The sequence below is a fragment of the Octodon degus genome, unplaced genomic scaffold, assembly GCF_000260255.1.
Source record: "Octodon degus isolate 3935 unplaced genomic scaffold, OctDeg1.0 scaffold00019, whole genome shotgun sequence".
In the NCBI taxonomy this organism is placed as follows: domain Eukaryota; kingdom Metazoa; phylum Chordata; class Mammalia; order Rodentia; family Octodontidae; genus Octodon; species Octodon degus.
Genome location: NW_004524595.1, coordinates 5,310,516 through 5,328,297, shown reverse-complemented (window position 1 = coordinate 5,328,297; position 17,782 = coordinate 5,310,516). Strand labels below are relative to the sequence as shown.

At 46.7% G+C, this 17,782-nt stretch overlaps 1 protein-coding gene across 2 annotated transcripts in view; it reads left to right on the top strand.

Moving 5' to 3' along the window:
- Dpysl5 (dihydropyrimidinase like 5) overlaps positions 1 to 17,782 on the top strand; it is a 102,329-nt gene that overhangs the window by 41,531 nt on the left and 43,016 nt on the right. For both annotated transcript variants that reach the window (XM_004627426.2, XM_023711030.1), the window contains exon 2: positions 9,004 to 9,268. In XM_004627426.2, the coding sequence (XP_004627483.1) occupies positions 9,008 to 9,268 (261 nt within the window). In that variant the 5' untranslated portion in view covers positions 9,004 to 9,007. The remainder of the gene's footprint in view (positions 1 to 9,003; positions 9,269 to 17,782) is intronic.

Sequence of the window (17,782 nt, the reverse complement as noted above, 5' to 3'; positions counted from 1 at the left end):
GGGTTTTTTTATAGCTTAGTTTTGATAATCATGTGAATGGAGTTGTACTCCACTACTTTATGTCTGCCTCTTTCCTGCTATTATGTTTGTGAGATGCTGTGTATGGGTATGGTTTATTCATATGAATTTTTATTTTATTCTTTTGGGGGGGGTGGAATCAGGGATTGAACTTGGACCCTTGCACTTGCCAGGCAAGTGCTTATTCTACTGACTATCTCCTCGGCCCCTGAATATTTAGTTTAAAAGAGAAAAAACAAGTATCATAATCATGCTCTGTTTCATGTCAAATACAGGTTTTCTCAGGTGGTTCAAGCTTGCTGTTCTTTTGTAGTTAGGGAAAGGTGTTATTTTTTCCTCCTGATTTTAACTTCCTTCCCTCAACCCCCAAGAATGTAGGTCTCAAACTGGTAAGAGTCTTGTCCAACTCCATCAGCCCTTTCTCCACCCTTAGGCTGCAGACTGAGAGCCGCAGCTGCCATCCTTCCAAGGGACCTGATGGAATTCTTTCTGGGACCTGGGGACAGCTGGCAAGGGCCTGGAAAGTTTAGTAGGGCTGAGGAATCTGTCATGCTAGGAAGGATGACCTTGGATGTTGGGGACTCTCCTGGTCACCAATGCCTGACCTTGAGAATGCCAACACCAAGCCTGTTTCTGCCCGAATGCCCAAGGCCAGCCGATATCCACAGGCAGCAACGCACAACTGGATCTGCCTTGTCCCGAGGCACAGCTCCACATGCACTCAGCTTTGGCTTCCAACAACAGCCTATTTCTCTTCCACCCCTCAGCCAATCACGTTGAACAAGTGCTGGGGGGCCCCATTTCTTTCCACCCTCTCCGAGCTAATCCTTGGGAATTTAGCTCTTGTTGCCTGCACACTTGCCTTGCTTGCTCATTAAGCCTGCTGGCCTTGTGCAACCAGGCCAATCCAGATGAACCTGTGGGATTAAAACCTCTTACTTGATTTCAGGACTCATCCCTTGGATTTATATTTACCTTCCAGAAGTTATTTGTCTCACTCAACACCTCCTGGGCCTGAACGCAAGAGAGCCAGCTCCTCTTGGGCTTGGCTTGTAGCAGATCCTTTGACCCAGGTTTGTTGCAAAGCCTTCTCAGGCTCGGCCTTATTCACTGTATTCACAGCTGTGGCCTGGACCAACTGGGGTGAATTTCCCTTTCCTTTCTTCTTGCTTCCTCAAGAGGCTGCTCTTGCGCTGGCTCTCACCTTTATTCTGGCCCTCTTGCCACCTCAGTCAGTCGCCTCCTACCTTCCCTCCAGGTGAATGAAAGAAGCCCTGGTGGGACAGTAGAGGCCTCCTTCCAGTTTGGTCTAGAAATCTGTTTGTGACTATAAAGGATTCATGGTGGATGTAACCAGGCCTCAGCCTCTCTGTGTAACCTCTGGCTCCACGTACTACTCTTCTGCCTGTCTGGTATCCAGGCCCCCCATTAGACCATGGAAGATACCTTATGGAAGAACTTCCCTTTTATCTTACCTAGTTCTCCCCAGGGCCTTGTTCTGACTTCCAGAATTCCTTAAATCATTTTACACAAAACTCCCACTTACAACCCATCATCCAGACAGTCCTCTGGTATTGACACTGGCCAGGATGGACTCTGGGACTAGAGTCCTAGGTTTCTGGGGGCAATGATTAGGGTAGTGGAGGTGGTTGGGACAGATTAAATTCCTGCTGCCTTAAAACACTTCGGAGGAATCATCCAGTGGTCATTTGGATAACATCAAAGCACTGCCACTCCCTCATTAACATACAGTAGGTTTTTACCTACTTTGGAAAACAGAAGACCATGAGTAGTGAAAAATTCAGTCATATGGCAGAGGAAGCTCACTGTGGGACACTGGGAGAGGAGTTCATAGGGTGGAAACAGCCGTAATCTATTTCATTTTTATTGGTCATCTTTTTTTGGCACTGGGGAATCAACCCAGTGGTGCTCAACCGTTGAACTGCATCCTCAGCTTGCTCTGTCTGCCTGCCTGCCTGTCTGTCTGTCATTGAGACAGGTCCTTGCTAAATTGCCAAGAATAGCCTTGAACTTGCAATTCTCCTGCCTCCATCTCCGCAGTAGCTAGAAGTACAGGCATGTGCCGCTATGCCTAGCTTCACATAACTGTTATTGGTCATTAGTTCACATAAAAGCATTGAGGAGGTGGAGGTGGTTACCTCTGAGGAGGAAGACTTGGGATCAGATGAATATGGTGTGGTGACTTGAATGAAAGTAACAGTGCTGATTCCACAGGTCTTTGTGTCTTTATCCTGTCTGACTTGTATGTCACAAATTTTATTCGTTTGTTTAGGTGGTGAGAATCAAATCCAGTGCCTCAGACATGCTTAAAAATATATTCTACCCTCAGCTCCATAAATATTATTTCAAATTACTCAATAGTTGATTAAAACTATTAAGAATTAAGTACAAAATTATACTGTCCTTTAATATTAGTTAAGTACTGTTTAGTGCCTTCTAAACTTAGAAAGTTATATATATTATATATATAATATATATGATATATATATATATATATATATATATATATTTGTGTGTGTGTGTGTGGAACTGAGGATTGAACTCAGCAATATATATTTTTTAAAAACTAAATTTATCCACTTAAACCCTGAACATTTTCTACTTGCCTCAAACTCCCGTCCTGTAATCTGATAAGCCTTTCTTCTGCTGTCAAGTTCCAACTTAAAAGACAGTCCCTTTCCTGGATGACCCCAGGATGCTGTGCCAGCAACCCCATCCTCACCTGCCCAGCGTGCGAGGTTCTGGTTGGATCCCAGTACGGCACGGGGGCTAGGGGGCGCTCCATGGAGAGGACTGCTAAATGCTATCACATCATTTCTTCTCTTCCAATCAGGAGAAAAATATCAACAGAGTTTCATTTTCCTTTCTTGCCTTCGTTGCCTTTTGATCTTTTTAGCAAATGTTATGTACCCAGAGCCAAGGAAAGCCAGGAAAAGCCATGCCAGCGAGGCAACCTGTCGTCCTTTGTGACCTGTGCTGGCTCACTTGCCTCTCCAGTTGTCACTGAGATTGCCACTAGGATTGGCTTACATGTGACAAGTCCTTCATGTCACAGGGCAGTTGTGTAGCTTGTCTCTTGCATATCTTTTGACATCATAGTGACAGATTATAGTAAAGTCCTACATTTTCTGTAGATTCCATCAACAGAGGAAGTATGAGTCAACCTATGCCTGTATAATTCAAAGAAAGAAAGAAAGAAAGAAAGAAAGAAAGAAAGAAAGAAAGAAAGAAAGAAAGAAAGAAAGAAAGAAAGACCTTAAACCAAAACTTGTCAAGTTTGTTTTCGGTCTTTGTGTAAGAATGAGCCCCTTTGAACCTTTCTCATGTCGCACGCCTGTGGCCTCCAGCTGAGCCGCTGACAGGGGCAGCCCAGGGGACAGACCGAGTGGGCACCCTTGTCTCACACATCCCTGCAGCCTCCGGGGGCTGGGGAAGGTGATGACAGAAGAAGTCAGTTCCAAAATGCAGTGTTAGGGTTGGCATTTCCTTGGCAGAGCTTATACTGTGCGCCTTCTAGGAGCGTGGGGTGGGTGCGTTTCATGGGTGAGCAGCGGCAGCTGCCATGACCTTGGCTGTCGCCTGCAAGCTGCTTCCCAGGCAGATCAGCACTGGAATAGAGCAAGAGCAGTTGGGGGTGGGGGAGGCTCTTAGCCAGCGAGACCCTTGTTGGATAGCAATAATGGTGAGTATTTTAAATGTGAAGAGGCTTTCTCATGAAACCCTCACTCCCTGGTTATGGTATTGTTCCCTATGCAGAAGACCTTCTTCCTAGCTTTACATATCAATAACCTTAGCTCTAACCCATAACTGCTGCAGGAACATAAGGACTCTATGCCACAGAACTGGGGAACTGGGCCTGAGCTGCATATGTTGGATAAATCCTGGCATAGCAGAGATATCCACCGTCGTTTTGTGAAAAGCATCATTGTTTCCTTCCCTGAATAAAGTAATTGTAAAATTCTCATGACCTCCATATTGGCAGTGTAGTGGCACCCTGTTAGTCCCAGGCTGGTTCCCTTTAGTTCAAGATCACCTTTGATAAAGTCCAAGGACTGGAGAGAAAGTTAGAGTAACCTGGACGGAACTGTGCAGCTCTGTAGTGTCTGCTTTCTTCTAGCCGCTTTAATGATCTGACATTTCTGTCATTTCTGCCTGAGAGGACAGACATGTGTTCTGAATTCTTTTATTTGCATAGACAACATAGCTGGATGATCAAAGATTTTTGTTTAACATATGGACAAGTGTGAACAGCCAGAAGTCTTTAAAAGAGGTGACATTTTTAAGGCCCAGTTTTTCCTTCATGTTAATTTGATTATCAGCATTTATGTCTAATGGAATATCTCCATCCATTCAGATTGCTGTAACAAAAAGTTAGCATAGATTGGGTGACAGACAGAAATGTTTTCCCCGCCGTTCTTACAGCAGGGAGGTCTAAGATCAAGGCTTCGGCATGAGGACCCTTTCCGTGGCTTTTGGGCAGATACCTTCTCCATATATCCTGACATGGCAGAGAGAAATCTCTCTCCTGTCTCTTCTATCAAGGGTACTAATCGCATTCATGAATGTTTCATCCTCATGATTTAATTACTCCCAAAGATGCCACCTCCAAGTACCAATACACCAGGGATTAGGACTTTGATGTAGGGTGGGGGTGGGGTGGGACACAAACACAGTTCCTAGCATGCCAATAGCCCAGGGGCTAGACACTAGTTCTGTCTACACAATTATTGTATTTTAGAATAAATTGGGTGACTTGAAGCATCATTAATTGGTAAACTGATAATGACCTTCTGTAGAGCTTCTGTTTCCTTCTGACCATGATGTCTTGTGGATACGCTGCCTCCACCAGAGCAGAGGGAAGACAGCTAGGGACATTCACAGTGTCTAAGAGCCTATGTTACAACTGTCCTCAAATCTGCCTTTGGGAGCACCCCTGTGAGATCCCGGGTATTCTCCAACCCACCCCAATTCATTTTGTTCACCCGCCCTTACATGAGCATACGGCATCAGGCTGCAGGGAGAGGTGCCAGGAACATGTTCCCTTTGTTCAGTTTAGCAAAGACTAGCAGGGAAAGCTGTAGAGATGAGTGCTAGGGAAGGTGCGTGTGGGGTGAGACTGAATGTCAACAGTCACAGCCAAGATGATGGGAGGGGTCAGGTATGGTGGTGTCTTAGCACAGCTTAGAATGTGGAAGCGTATGGGAGGGCATTGACATCGCAGGCTGATCTACTGTCACGGAACAGCTGGGCCCATCGGTGCCAGCTCTGATCTCTAGCACACAGAGAAAGACACCCACTGTCAACCAGTACCTGTCAAATTAGTGTTTAGGTTGTAGGCAAGATGGGTCTAGTATAGCCTTCAGTTCCTGAGGGACACAGTTACCTGCATCTCTTTTCCACTAGGCTGATGTTCTTGACAACAGGGTTGTGTCTTTTTTGAGTTGTCTCCAGAGGAAAGGAATGAAGTTAGACAACTGCATTCATTTTAAAAAGATGTTCTCCAGATGCCTAGGGCAGAGAATGTGTGGAACAGCTGTGCTCTAGGCAGACCAGTACAGGCCTGGAACATTCCAAGGCTTTGGTAACCTGAAAGACTAAAGCTTCACAGGCAGTTCTGATGGCAGCAGGTCACGCAGTAGCACTGGCACAGCAGGCCCTCACAGCAGGGCTGATTTATACTGAAGCACCTCTACTGGGCAGCTGCCGATCTGGGCCCTCAGCCACCCTGCTTCTCTGTCTTCAGCATGGCTCAGTACAGAGCGTATGTGCTCATGTTCATCTGCTAGCGCTACCGTAACAAAATGCCACAGACCATGTGTCTCAAACAACAGAAACGTATTTCTTCACAGTTCTGAAGGCTGGAAATCTAAGAATCAGTTCCTGTGGGGTCTTCCCTTTGGCTTGTAGATGGCTGTCTGCTCAGTGTGGCCTTTCTTCTGTTTGTGTTCATAGAGAGAAAGAAAGACCAGAAAGCTCTGGTATTTTCTCTTATAAGGACATTACTCCCATCAGGTCAGGGCCCCACCCTTGTCACCTCTTTTAACCCTAAACTCTTATTTATTTTATTTTATTTTTTTGTGGAACTGGGGATTGAACTCAGGCCTTTGCGCTTGCCAGGGAAGCACTTTTTCTACTGAACCATCTCCCCGGCCCCTAACCTTAAACTCTTTTCCTTAAAGACTGCCTATCCAAATACAGTCAACCTCACTGGGAATTCATTAGAACTTCAGCACATAAGTGTGAGAGTGAGAATATGCAAACAGCCTATAACTGCTCCAGAGACAAACTGGCCTTCAATCTCTACTCTTACAAACTAAGTCTGTGTCCTTGGCTTTTCTTTCTTTTTTTCTTTCTTTCTTTCGTTTGTGAAACCAGGGATTGATCTCAGACCCTTGCACTTGTTAGGGAAGTGCTTATTCCACTGAGCCATCTCCCCGGCCCTCTTCTTTCTTAACGTATGTGGTATAGGGTCTTACTATGCAGCTCAGACTTGTGGTGATCCTCCAGTTTCAGCCTCCCCAGCACTGGGATTATAGTCTTGGTGGCTGGCTCAGCATGCCCACAGGCGGATTCAGCATGGCATGCAGTGCTAGGGATCAAACCCCAGTCCTTGCGCTTACCTAGGCAGGAGCTTAGACCACTGAACTATCTCCGCAGCCTCCTTAGCTTTTCTGAAGCCTCAGCTTTTCCTTGGTAAAAAACAGGGAGAGCCATGGTACCTACCTGGGGTAGGACCAAATAAGAATGCACGAGCTGGGTTTAGTGAAGGGCCCTGTGTGTCGCAGGAGTTCAGAAACCATTAGTTGACAGCACTCACAGGGCTCTCCCTGCTCTGAGTCGGGCGCCCTCGGCAGTGATGCCTGAAGTGCTGTTCAGCCTGAATTTCCAGGACTGGCCCACGCCGTGAGAACAGGATCCCAAACCAGAGAGGGTCTGTGACTCTGCTGTCCTTCATGAAGCCAGATCTCTTCAGAGCCAGGTTACTCCACAGGAGTTCCAGCGGGAAGGTAGGAAATGACAGTTGAGAGGCAGCGGCAGCCCCAGTGTCCCAGAGAAGGAGAGGAGGTGCTCTGGACCCGAGTGAAGGTCACATTGGATTCTTCCTGTCTCTTATTGTCTCAAAGAAAAAATGAACAAGTCTTTAAGCATAAATGTTCAGGTTGTAAAAGGTAATCCAAGTTTCTTGTATAAAATTTTGAAAGTACAGGGCAGAGGGTGAAAAAAGAATCAAGGTGTGCTATGTACATATACCAACTCCCCATGGGGAGTGTAATCATTATGTATGGGAAACATGTACTAATAAAAAATAAAAATTGAAGAAAATTTTAAAAAATACAAGAACCTATGAAGTGCATAGTGATCACTGTACCTCTTCTGCCCAAAGTTCATGCGGATAACTTCCCTTTCCACCAGACAGACCCGGGTCCAAAGCTCACCCTCCTCCTGAAGTTGTGAGACACTCAACAGGCTGTTACCTGTCATTTTCAACCCTTCTATGTGGACCTCTTCAAATGGCACTAACACGTGCCCCTTTGTCCTACTTTGCCATCCTGCTGTGGAGATGAGATGCTATAAAGTGTGGGCCATGCGGTATTAATTTAGAGGGGCATCATTGTTCTGCTAAAGACAATGCCCTTGGCTCTCAGCGCCAGCAGTGAAGTTGAGGCAGGGATCCCCTGCAATCCATGACTGTGCCCCTCATGCAAGTTCCTTCCCTGTAGGCGTGCGCTGTGAGCTGGAAGCAAACCAATACTGTCACATACGTGGTTGACACTGTGTCACAGTGTTCTAGCCTATTTTTCTCTTACCCAAGCTGCTTGAAAAAGATCAGATTATGTATTTGTGCAGAGAACTGCGGGTGTGTCTTTTTGAGCAATGCTTGCTACCTCCATCTCTCCCCTCTTGCTACTTCCACAGAGAGCTCGGGACCTCTCCCTTCATAGTCAGTCTCACCTGGGCTTGGCTTTGTGGGGGGCAGAGACAAAGACCAGGGTAGCTGTGTTAATCAATTGAGAACTGAACCCATTTCCAGATTATTGCTTATGAAATTAAAACCCTAGTTTTCAGTTTGTGGGACACAAGGTCTCTCAAACATGAGCAATTTCAGATGGTGGGCCTGTGGCTGACTCCACTTTCCCAGCGTTTCCAGCTCACTTCTCCCCCAGGCTTTCTGTCCTGTGCCTGCCACACTAGGGAGCAAGTCTTATCTCCCCAGAGGTCCACATGACACCCTGCAGGCAGCAGATGTTCACAGAGCACAGTTGTCACTCCCAGCCACCTGTCACATCTCCTTAACTCTCAGCACCTGGCAGTTAAGGCTTGGAGGGCACAGACAGCTTTCTGGGTGCTAAGATTCCTTGCACTTCAACCGGCCAACTTGGCAAAAACTAAGCCAACTGCTTCAACCAACAGTCTAAGTACTCCAGATATCTCACATAGTTTCTTTCAAGGGGTTCCTTCCACAGACCCTGGGGCCTTGGCATCCTGGGACATGCCCTTTACAGTTAAATGATGAAGATGAGAGAGAGTATGTTGCTTCCTTTGCTCTGTCACAGTGATTTGCTATTTTGGAAAAGTCAAGCATTATCTTGGACACAAATTGCCAAATATGCCAGAAAACAAATATGGAACAAATCTACTACTTAGTGCTTTAAGCCATTTGGTCATGAGAGTGGAACAAGTAGATGCAGCTACTCATTGGTTATTCACTAGTTTTGAGGGTCCTCTACTGGAGGCACAGGTGATTTATAGGATTCTGCCTCAAGGTAGGGACAGAATCCAGTAGGAAGGATCTGATCTTCAGAGAATGGGGAAAGTTTCTTAGAAAAGGAAACTACTGGCTGTAGGACCAGCTTCCTTCCTCTCCCTGCCCACTCTGACCATGGAGTTCAGCTCTAATAGCATGGGCCGTGGTGACCATTAAAGGAACTATGACCTTGACTGGTTCCCTTCTCCCTTCTGCAGGAATATGCTTGCCAATTCAGCCAGCGTGCGGATTCTTATCAAGGGAGGCAAGGTGGTGAACGATGACTGTACCCATGAAGCAGATGTCTACATCGAGAATGGCATCATCCAGCAGGTGGGCCGTGAGCTCATGATCCCCGGAGGGGCCAAGGTGATCGATGCCACTGGGAAACTGGTGATCCCCGGAGGCATTGACACTAGCACCCACTTCCACCAGACCTTCATGAATGCCACATGCGTGGACGACTTCTACCATGGGACCAAGGTAATGCTCTTGCTTGCCAAAGGTGACTTCTTTATTCTGCTTCTGGAGCTGCTACAGATAAGGCAGATCAAGAGTGGGTGTTCCCCTTGCATTGCTACCACGAAAGGATGTCTCTGGTGCACACTGTGGCAGCTGGAATAGGGATTTCTAGCTGAATGTCTGAGGCAGTTTTAAAGAGGCATTTAAGCCTGTTGGCTGGCCGTATCACTTACTGATACACCTAGGCCAGGAACTGGTTTATTTTTTATATTTTTATGTCATGTAAAAATATTATTTATATTTTTTATATTTTTTAAAATAAAAATATTTTTTATATTTTTATGTCACGGATTTAGAAGAAGAAGACCTGCTGGTGTTTGTGAAGCGGGGAAAGGATTGCTTTCGTGGATTCATTTATGCATGATGAGCTAAATTAAATTCCCCAAGTCTGTGACAGATTACAGAGTCACCTTCATAACTGATTTTAATGGCAGAGATTGCAAAAACTATCTTTTATTATCTCTTCCTCTTTATTCACTTTTTTAATAGCTTGAAAAGTGTGAGTGGGTTCTCTTTACGGTGTGAGTTATCATGGATGATATTTAACACTTACTGAGCTGGCCCTAACTAGTGTATTTTCCTGACTGCAGAATATAAAAATTCAGACTTGTCAAACATAAATCATGAGAAAACTGTGTTTTGCAAAAAGAGCCAAAACTGGGTTCTTTCACTGTTCCTCAGTGCTCCAGAAATCTCTGTCGTTGCTGTCCTTTCCCTCCATTGTAATGACCTGTCACATGCCAGCCTTTCATAGACATAGGACCAAGGGCCCATGCAGACAAGGCCTGGCTCTGCTTTCCCAGAGCTGCTCTGACCTGCAGCTAGAGCAGCTGCAATAACAACGTGCTGAATGAACAGGCGAATGTTTCTTGTCCACGTGGGTCTCCTCACCCACTAGACATCAGATTCATCTGTGAAGGTGTTTTAAAATACAGACTGAAATCAGAATCTCAAGGGACAAAATCCCCTACCCTGGCAGCGGCCCCTTCTACTGCCTGATTTACTATCTCAGATGCTTCCTGGGTGACAGAGATTCACTAGATCCTGGTCCCTGGCTATGATCCTGTGTCATACTTAGACCCACAGCCTTAAATCCCCGTGCCCCTGTACCCTCAAATCCAACCTCCACTTTGTCTGGAGTTCTCAGGGGACCCCTTCCCAGCTCAGGGCTCCCCTTCTAGGATTTATTTCCTATAGGCTCAGGTATTACTGCTGCTAGGCAGCATCTGATGACACCCCTAACCCATGCCTGAGATGCCAGGTCAGTGCAGCCTCTGGGAAAGCAGATGGGCCAGGCCTTGTCTGCCATGGGCCCATGGTCTGATGTCATGCCAGGCAGGTGGCCTGAAGGTGTCCTTGAGGTGAAGACATTTCCCCTCTCCATGCCAGGGATTTCAGAATTGACCTTAGAAGGTTCTAAATAGCTCAGCCCAGCCTAAACTGAGGCAAAGATGCAGGTATCGTGCCCTAGGCTCTGGGCCACACCAGTCTACTCTCACCAGGGCCAGAGAAGAGAGGCAGTAGGCAGTTGCTCCTGCCTCGTGAGAACTGCCTCAGGGACTGCAGGTGATGCCTTTTTAGGGAACCGAGGAGCCACATCCTCGTAAACCTGGGTCCTCTTGCAGGATGCTGTGGTGGCAGTTGGGCCCTTTCTGCAGGGCACCATCCCAACCCCAAGCCAGGCCAAGCCCCTTTTGTTTGCGGTTATGGCCAAGGCCATTTCTGTTGCCCGCACGCCTACAGAGAAGCACGCAATTATGGTGGTCTCTTGGTCATTAATTGGTTCCAGGACATGAGACAGGTGCTAAAAAATGATGATTACTGAATTGGTTTGACTGGAAAGGGTAGCAAGTCACAAGCATTCGACACAGACAGGGTCTAGCCTGCTCAGTGAGTGCCAGTCAACAAGTACCAGGACAAAATTCTGAAATCAAAATGTGTCCAGTACCAAATCTGACAAGTTTCAAAGAAGTCAGTACCAAAGCAATCAGGTACCAGCAGTAAGAATAGAGAATTATCTCATCCTGTCAGTAAACCAAGTGTTACCAGCACCCTGAAGCCCCTCTTCACCAAAGGAAAGATAACCACTATCATACTTTTTGCTTGTTTGTTTGTTCTGAGCTTTTATTTTTTATTTTGAGATAGAGTTTCACTAAGTTTCCCAGGCTGGGCTTGAACATGGGATCCTCCTGCCTCAGTTTCTCAGAGTGCTGGAATTATAGGCATGTACTATACCTGGCTCTACCATAACTTCTATACTATAGACATTGTGTGTGTGTGTGTGTGTGTGTGTGTGTGTGTGTGTGTGTGTTTAATGTACTTAGTACAGTGTCTACAAGGTCTCACTACACAAATCAGACTTGTAGTGATCCTCCTGTTTTCAGCCTCCCAAGCGCTGGGATTACAGGTGCATACCTCCACACCCAGTCTTCTATAGACTTTTTTGTTTGTTCTTTTTTTTTTTTTTTTTTTTTTTTTTTGGTTTTTAAAATAGGGCCTCACTCTGGATTCCAGGCTGGCCTTGAACTCTTGGTGATCCTCCCATCTCATCCTCCCAAATGCTAGGAGCTCAGGCATATGACACCATCTCTCTATATAGAGATTTTTAAAAATCACACCTTTAGATGTAATTCACATACCAGGCAGTTCATTGATTTAGAGTGTAAGAATTGAGGCTGAGGGTGTAGCTCAGTGCTCGAGCACTCATCCTGCATACACAAAGCCCTGGGTTGCATCTCCAGCGTGGTACTATCACAAAAATGTTTTTAAAAATAAATGAAGTGTGGGGCTGGTGAGATGGCTCAGTGGTCTAAAGCACCTACTTAGAACAAGCTTAGCAAAAGCACAGGGACCACGGTTCAATCCCCAGCACCACATGCCAGCCAGCCCCGCCCCCTGGTGGGCTGAGCGTGGCCACACACACACATAAATAAATAAATTAATTAATTAATTAAAAAATAAATAAGTAAATAAATGAAGTGTAAGAGCCAATGGTTTTTAGTTTTTCATCATAGGCTGGTTTTACTTGTTTATGGCTTTGTATAGATTGTTTCAAACAGTATGTTCTCTTGTGTTAGCTTCTTTTGCCCCAAAATTCATCTGTAATATTGAACTTTTTAAAAAATGTACTTAGTACAGGGACTACAGTGTCTCACTACACAGATCGGACTCATAGTGATCCTCCTGTTTTCAGCCTCCCAAGTGCTGGGATTGCAGGCCAGGACCACCATGCTCAGTCTCAATCACCGGCTCAGTGTGCCCCTACATGCCGGAGATCAAACCTCGGTCTGCTAAGCTATCTGGCCAGCGCTTGTTGCATATTGTAGTTCCTTCATTTTCATGGCTTCATCATATTCCATTGTGTATACCACATTGCGCTTATTCATTCTACCTCCAAAGGACATTTGGGTCTTTGATGGTTTAAGGCAGTTATAACCATTGTTGCTATTTCTTTTGGCAAATGTGTCTACACATTCTTTTGGGCCTAGTCCTAGGAGCGGAATTTCTGGGTCATAGTACAACACACATATGTTCAGCTTACATACTATAGGCAAATAGTTTTCCAAACTGCTTATGACAATTTATATTCCCAACAGTAGTGTAAGAGAGGCCACAGTACTTAACATCAACATGATTCATGATAACCATACCAGTCCATGCTGGGGTTCTTTCTGTAAAGTGTTAGGACTTGTATCAGAAAGAATAGCCTCATAGTTACTGTTCATTTTTGGGGGAGATCTTTTGTCCAGGGCCAGATACCACACTGTCACTGTGCTGTCTACCAGCCTCACAGAAAGCAGACTGGCCTTCTTTGCCTTATTTTCCACACTGTCATCTGCTGGGGCCTCATTAGCCAGAAGTGACAGATTTTCCCCTGGGAGCCTTTTGCTCTGTACAGCTGATGAAAAGCTCTGTACATGTATCTTTGTGCAAGGTGGTGGGCAACTCTTGATCTTTTCCAGGCTTCTCGTCTGTGGGGACAGCTGCCTCCAGAAAGCATCTGAAGGCCCCCATGTAATTGATTGTAGAAGCCCTGACCTCTCAGTTTCTGCAGGCTTGGGCTAACTCAGGCACCCCTGAGTCCATGTGAGGCACTGCTGTGGGAAATTTAGACCACAAACCCCCAAACCTGGAGTCACCAAAGTGGACCCTTTGTTTTAGGCCAGCAAGACCACACTTGATCCTTGCGCACCAGCTTTGCTATTGCCCTCTGCTTAGGAAATGCAACCCCTGACCCAGCCTGCTCTGGACCCCTGAGTAGAAGTTGTGTCTCCAGCCTCCCAAGAGACTCCCTGCCCAGCCCTCATCTCCTCTCTACTCCTGAGTTCCCCTCCATATTGCCGTTCTCCAGTCAAATGCTTTGGCTTCCTATTTCCTGTAGTTCCTGGATATCTCCAGGGGAGAAGAGAGAAAAAAAGTCTTCTACTGTTGAAATGCTGGCTCATGGGGACTCATAGCTTTAATTATTTACACCACCTTGGCACTAGGGGAATGATGCATGCACCTTCTAGACTGCCACCAACGTGCTTAGCTCATGCCTAGGAAGGCTGATTCACTGGAAGCATCTGGGTTTATAACAAAATAATAGCCCCAAGGAAAAGCTCACTGAGTGATTAGCCAAGAGAGAAAGGAGGATCAAGTCGCATCATTTTGTGCTTGTTAGACAGATCTGGCAGGTCTTGAACCCCACACACCCTTGGCTTTTGCATGCTTGTCAATTTGGCAGCAGCAGCCAGTGTTGGAAGAACAAAACAACTGAAAGCCTAGCTTTTTAAAGGAGAGCATCTGGGTCCCCATTGTGCTCGGTCTGAAGGGATTTCCCCCAAGCACTGCAGCAAATGCCTTGTGTGCCTTCGCCTCTTTCTGAGGCCGTGGCAGGCTCTGCCTGGCTCCCCTGCTCACAGCCTGGGTCTCTTGGTCACTTGCTTGTCCTTCCTGGCCCAAGCACCACCACCCCAATGCTCTCAGCCTGCAGACCCTGCCCTGCAAGGCCAAAGGCTCTGTTTCAGAAGATGCCAGGACACCTTGCTTGCTAACAATACAGACCCCATTCTAGGCAGATCTCCACATGGGGAGACAGGGTGAGGGCGAAGGAAGGGATCTGCTGACTCAGCTGAGTAAGTAAAAGTCTGGGACTTTAATTAGGTTGTGGGACCTTGTGTCAGTATTCTGCTTAACTTACATAGATCCATGTATTTTTTATATGTCTCAACTGTTGTGCCCCAAAGGTGTTCATTTGGATTCTTGACCGCCATCAGCCACTGAGTCTCAAGAGCAGATGAAGATACTAGAATCACAGAGGGAGCAGCATGTACCAATGGACAGACTTCCTACCCGCCTTTCCTTGTTCCTCTCCTCCAAGCAAATTATATTCGAATTACTTGGGGAATTTTTTAACAGATGCCAGTGTCTCTAGGCCTGTCTCCTCCTCCACCAGCATTTTTAAAAGCATCCCTGGCAATCTAATCACTGGCAGAAGGATTATTCAGGAACTTTATTGGCTGTTTAGCCTGGTGCCCTGACTGCAACCTGGCGCCCATGTGACCCTCACTTTCTGTATCAAGGCTGACAGCTGAATCCGCTTTGAAAGCATAGGCCTGCCTTGCCTTGCCTTGCCGGGCCGGCCTTATTTGCTTCTCTCTTTCCATTCACATTCCAGGGACCTAGAATGGGGCTCCCTGGGGCTGAGTGCCCCTGACAAGACATTCTGCCCTTCTGTCTCTACCCCATAGAAGTCGCCATGCAGACAGAAGTTGGCAGAGATGGAGATGTCACAAAGAGAAGATTGCCTGGGGCTTGCCTACTCCTTGCTTGTGGCAGGGGCTCTTCAATCATGGAGATAGGATCCCAAGAACTTCAAATCAGCAGCGTTAGGTCTAGGGCAGTAAAGGTGCACCTCTTAGAGCCTTAGTTGATAACAAACAGCCATAGGTTTGCCAGCACTGGCCTAGGGATATTCAGTGGCATGGGCTAGGGTGGCCTGCCGCATCCCACCCCCAGCGGAGGCTCCTGGCACGCCCTTCCCTTCTCATTATTCCATACAGGACCCTATCTGATGCATTGGCCCTGATATACAACAGCCTGTCATACAAATGAACTCCCTTCAGAGCCCTCCCTGCCAACATCCTTACCAAAGATCCCATTTACCCCTGAAATGTTTTGCCTTATAATTAAGTGCTTTAATTAAAACCTGTGAACGTTGCTCACCTCCTTTCTCCTTTTCCTTGGGCACTAGTAGTCTGTCCATTTCTGTTTCATTCTGGCCCACGACTTTCCATGCTTTAGGCTCTGCAACAACACTTTCTGCTCATGGGGACTCAAGACTCCTATGGTCTTGCTTATTAATTGAGTTGCTCGAGTTCCTGCATTTCTTCATTCCTCTAAAAACCTAGAAGGGGCCTTAGAATGCAGCCTCCATGACACATGGTAGCAGTCCCACGGAGCATGAGGAGAGGAGTCCGGCTCCCAGTGCCAGAGACAGTCTGGCCAGAGTGCAGGTTTCACAGCCTGAGGCACTTTCACCAGTCCTCTCAGGTTCTCCTAAAACCCCATGACTGGTCTGTCGCTCCCTTCGGACAGCCTGTGACCTTTCGGCTGGCCACATACAAATGCTTTCCTTGACACTCGATATAGGCCTGCCCCCACCAGAGGAGGCCATCGCGGAACTGATACAGGTTAGACAGAGCTGATAGGCTCTCTGCCTACCCAGGATGGCAGCGTCAGCAGTACCACGCCATCAATACCCCAGAGCTGGACAGTTTGTGCCATTGTAAATGGTGCTTTTGAGGTCAATGTGGTAGTATATGACTAATACTTCCTTATAGTTATTCTTTCTTTTTTTTAACTTCAGAGATTATTTCTCATCTGATTTCCTCTATAGGTTTCTGCAGTTGATTCTTTACTTCAGATGCTATTAATTCAGAGATTTCTTTTCTTATTTCAGAAGTTATTTCTGATCTGATTTCCTTTATACTTTTCTGCAGTTGTTTCTTTACTTCAGACTCTACTAATTCAGATATCTCAGCTGTGTGATTCCCAATTTCTTCTATGCTAGTGTCTCCTGCATTGTTCTGGATGGGCTCAGGGCCTGAGATTGCATTTTGCTCCTTCTCTTTGTCATTTTGTATAGCACTGTCCTCTGACCTTTGGTGTGGAGCTTTGGTACAGTTATAATCTTAGCACCTACTGAAATTGAGGTCCAGATCTATGAAGTTTGAAGTCATCCTGATGTGCCTGGCTTGGGTCTGGCTGCTGTGCTCAGCTTCTTCCTGCTGCTGCCCATAGAGGCAAACCTGCTGTGCCCCTCTGGCAAAATGTTCGGCTCCTGGATTAGCTGGGTGGGTCTGGCTCCTAACTTCTCCACAGGGAGTTCTGCTGCAAGGTTCCACAAGAGGCTTAGCACAGGCCCTGGGGTCTGGCTGGAGAGGGGTCTTGGGCGTGGTGGGCAGGTGGATGGTCCCCCACACATGCCAGGCCTGGGGTCTCATGACTAATACTTCACATCATGGTACAGACTACACATAATGTCTGTCCCCAGGTAGGATCTGCCCTAATTCCATCCAAGGCCTGTCTTCTAGGCTCTTGGGTTCCTTCAGAAAAATGCACATTATTTGGCTTCTCAGTAAAATTGCTCTATAACTAAGGACCTGTGCTGCATGTGTCTATGGCTCTGCCAGGCTGGCTTCTACTGCCTTTCCCCAGCCTTGGCCCTCACGTCCCAGCTCACTTTCCTGGCTCATCTGTTGTCCTACCATCCTAGAGGCTGAGCGCATACTTTGTCACATGCTGTGGCCATCTTCAAAGCCAACATTGAGATTCTCATCTTTTATCCCTCTCCCATGTCAAGCCCTGGCCAGAATCTCTGAGTAGGAAGAGCCCTGCCCCTGGGTGAGTTAGCCTGGTTAGCGCAGGCTCACTAAGGGTCAGCTCCCTTCCTTGAAGTCACTGCTTAGACCATCCATGACCCGGTCATGTAAGCTTTCTTATCCACTCATGGGGTCCCTCTTCCACTTAGTAGAAGGGGAGCAGAAGGACACTGTACAAGAGTGTGGGTCTTTGGTAATTCTGCCTAAGAATCACAAAGGCAGCCATGCTATAGACATTTCTCCCTGGAACATCTCCACACACTGAAGTTGTTTTAACTGTTGAAACTTGTTGAAGAGTCCACGTGTACATTTTGTAGTTACAAATCACCTAGCCACATTCACCTCCCAGCTCGCCCTCCCCTTCATGCCTTGTCCCTGCCTGAGCAACTGCAGTGGCTCCCTGTTCAAGCCAGCATGTTTGAATCACTGGATTTTCACCCACCCATACCTCCTGATGTAGTCTTACCTGTCCCAGCCCCCAACTCCATGGCCACTTGTTCCCTGCGTGGGTTCCTACACTGGGGAGATGGTTTTCACAACATTTCCCATGAATGGCACATGCTCCCTACTGCCATTTTTCCTATCCCTTCCTGGAGCTAACCCCATCCCC